Here is a 3,233-nt window from a genome sequence, read left to right as displayed (position 1 = left end):
ACGGAGGCTCAGAAAAGCAAATTAACTTGTCCGAGGCTGCACTGACCTCTCTCTGCGTCCACACCCTCCCACTGGGCAGTGTGTGGCTACAGCAGGTCTTGAAGGGTAAGGAGACCAGAGGCCAGGTGGGGCTGCCTGAGAGAGGAGGGTGGGCACCAGAGCCAGTTCAGGGGACCCAAGTGTCTGGGACTCCGGAGAGCTGTGTGTCCATCGGTTTGGCCAGCACGTGGCTCCAACCCTGCGTTCCCAGAGCAGTGATGTGGGGCAGGGAGGGCCGTTGTTGGGGTCCGGGAGGCTGTCCAGCTCGGCCACCACCCATGATGCTGGCCACCGTGGGGTGGGGTGCCTGGAAGCCCCCTGCTTCAGCACCCCCCTTCCCTGACCAGGTTCTTTGTGAACTTCCCGTCGGCCAAGCAGTACTTCAGCCAGTTCAAGCACATGGAAGAGGCCCTGGAGATGGAGCAGAGCCCCCAGCTCCGGAAGCACGCTTGCCGGGTCATGGGGGCCCTCAACACGGTCGTGGAGAACCTGCATGACCCCGACAAGGTGTCCTCCGTGCTGGCCCTGGTGGGCAAAGCCCACGCCCTCAAGCACAAGGTGGAGCCTGTGTACTTCAAGGTAGGTCCCTGCATAGGTGTGTGTGAGTACTCACACCCACATGCCCGGCTCTGCTCCAGCGGTGGCTGTGGTGGGAGCGGGTGGTGGCAGGATGGGGAACTGTGGCTTGGCTGAAGCCCCCAGAATCTGTACCCTAAAAGAGCCCCTTGGCCACAGGCAGTGGGGTAGTGGGGCGCGGGGGTCCACGCCCAGGCACTCACTGCCCGTTCCCCCCACCCCACCCCGCTTCCCCCCAGATCCTCTCCGGGGTCATCCTGGAGGTGGTCTCCGAGGAGTTCGCCAACGACTTCCCACCGGAGACACAGAGAGCCTGGGCCAAGCTGCGCGGGCTCATCTACAGCCACGTGACTGCCGCCTACACGGAAGTGGGCTGGCTTCAGCAGGTCCCCAACGCCACCATGTGAGGAGGGGCAGCCCGGAGGCTGACTGCCTGGGCAGGAGTGGGCTGGACGGGGAGGCCAGGTCCGGGGTTGGATGTTCTGAGATGGGAAAGGCCAGGGAGGCTGCTTCCAGGACCCTCCAGCCCACCCTGATCCCCATGTCGTCTGGGCAGAGGACCCCAAGACCACAACCTCGGGGCAGAGGCACCGGTGGCTTTGCGCCAGCACAGGCCAGCTCCAGTCACTCCCTCCCTGGCTCCCCATCACATGGGGCTGTGTGCTCATCCAAGGCTGACCAGTGACCAAGGACAGGGGCCAGGAAGCATCACGCGGTAATGGCGTGCATGTGCACATGTGGGCCTGCGTGGAGGTCACTCACTCACTCACACGCTAGCAGGGGGTGTCCACTTCTGGGTGCCAGGAGGGTGACTAGATTCAGAGAGCCTGCTGACCCAGAGCCTGAGTGGGTGGGGGGGGCAGGCAGGGAGCCAACTCCTACCCCCACTGCCTGCCATGGCGGCTGAGAACACTCGGCCTCTCCCGGCCCCCAAGGGGCGGCCCATTCTGGGAGTGAATGGTGGGGGGGGCGGGGGGGGGCAGGCAGGGGCCAGGAGCAGAGGGGTGGAGGCGGGAATGGGAACCAGGGGTCAGCCAGCAGCTCAGGACACACACTGGCGCTCCAGAAACATTCCCAGCAGTTTCCCATGGAAAAGGCCGAGGCCCCTCCCCTGGCCCTGCTCTGGCCCCCAGAGCCCCCCAACTGCCTGTACACAGGCCTCAGGCCCATCCCCTGGGGGAGGTCCCCTAAGGTCAGCCTGGGCGGTCAGACCTCCCACTCTTCCTGCCGCTGACCACACCACCCCTGGCGGCACCCCCACCCCCAGGAGGGGCCCTCGGGAAAGGCTGGCTGTGACCGGATCAGCTCCAGATGTGTGCAGCTGGTCCCAGTCAGCCCAAACAGGCAGGAGATCTCCCTGCCTGAGGGGGACCCACAGGGCCTGAGGGACTAAGGGAAGCAACAGGGGGTCAGGGGGGTGCCTGAGAGGAGAGGGACCTGCCCCCCCCCCCCGCCAAGCTCAGCAGCCAGAGATGGGTTTGCTTACAGCCAAGAGACAGGGCTTCCTGCAGAGACAGAAGTGGGCTCTTTACAGGGGCCCAGGAGGACAGCGGAGGGTGTGGACTTCACAGAGCTGGCCCGACCAGGCCCCCGTGAATCAGAAACACATGGAGATGTTTCCCGACACGACTCCCCATCCTGCCCCCAACCCCGCTGCCAGACCCCAGGGACTCTGATCTCGCCAAGCCCCAAACATTCGGAAACCGCCCAAATCTCCTATGGCGCCCCTACTGCCTGTCTCTGCTGCTCCCGGAAGGAGGGAGAGGGGCCGTGCTGGGCGCTGGCAGGGTCGTGTGCCTCGGGCACCCCTCTGGAGATGCTACCCGACTCTTGGGTGCGCCCCCACCTTCAGCGCCGGTCTCCTGTGACCCAGGTGTGGGCCCTTAAGAAGGTGTGTCTCCTGGTCCCCTGGCCTGGCCTGCAGACCCACACCCTGCCGGGGTCCCAATGGGTGGGATGGGGTTAAGAACAGGCTTCTAGAAGGCTCCATCCATCCGCTGTTATCAGGGTGGCTGCGGGGGCCAGCCGCCACTGTTTACTGCCCTGTCTCTGTCTGAGGGTGTGAGCAGGCCTGTGGGTGGACGGGTCGGGAGTTCAGAGGGAGTAGGGCACAGTGATGGCGCAGGGGTTCGAGCCTGGGGAGCTTCTGAATGAAGTGTGTCTGCCTCGCCTTCAGGAGAGGCTGCCTGAGGGGATCTGGGGTGTGGCTGCCGTGGCCTATAGGTGCCAGGCACCACCGAGAGTCCCCACAGAGTTGGGGTGGGGACCGGCGGTGGGCACAAGTCCAGTGATGCTCTGAGGCGCCACAAACAACCACGGAGGGCGCCCGACTGGCTGAGGCAGCAGGGCCAAGGCGGGCGGGGGGCGCCTGCCACTGCCAGCGTCGGCTCATCTAGAAATCGAGGTGGAGGGTCACACAAATGGAACTCTGGAGACTGCTCCGGGAAGTGGGCAGGCAGACGGGGCCGGCAGAGCAGGGAGGTCAGGCTTGTCATGTGACCCGTTTTCTTGGTGCTGCGCAGGATCTGCTGGTCGATTCTCAGAGGAAGGCAAGGGTCACAAGAGCTGGGGGCCCAGACAGCCTCCCGAGGCTGGAGGGCGTCTGGGACGTCCCCCCC

At 65.1% G+C, this 3,233-nt stretch overlaps 1 protein-coding gene across 1 annotated transcript in view; it reads left to right on the top strand.

Moving 5' to 3' along the window:
- Window positions 1–327: 327 nt before the first annotated feature.
- CYGB (cytoglobin) overlaps window positions 328–3,233 on the top strand; it is a gene marked incomplete at its 5' end in the record, with an annotated part of 4,480 nt that continues 1,574 nt past the window's right edge. Inside the window, 2 exons of the mRNA XM_045299507.1 lie at window positions 328–618; window positions 855–1,018. Of these exons, the coding sequence (XP_045155442.1) occupies window positions 328–618; window positions 855–1,018 (455 nt within the window). The remainder of the gene's footprint in view (window positions 619–854; window positions 1,019–3,233) is intronic.

The sequence above is a fragment of the Echinops telfairi genome, unplaced genomic scaffold (assembly GCF_000313985.2).
Source record: "Echinops telfairi isolate 266 unplaced genomic scaffold, ASM31398v2 ScPeMD7_7458;HRSCAF=8496, whole genome shotgun sequence".
Lineage (NCBI taxonomy): Eukaryota > Metazoa > Chordata > Mammalia > Afrosoricida > Tenrecidae > Echinops > Echinops telfairi.
Note: the sequence above shows the minus strand (reverse complement) of the source record. Positions and strands in the feature narration are given on the sequence as shown.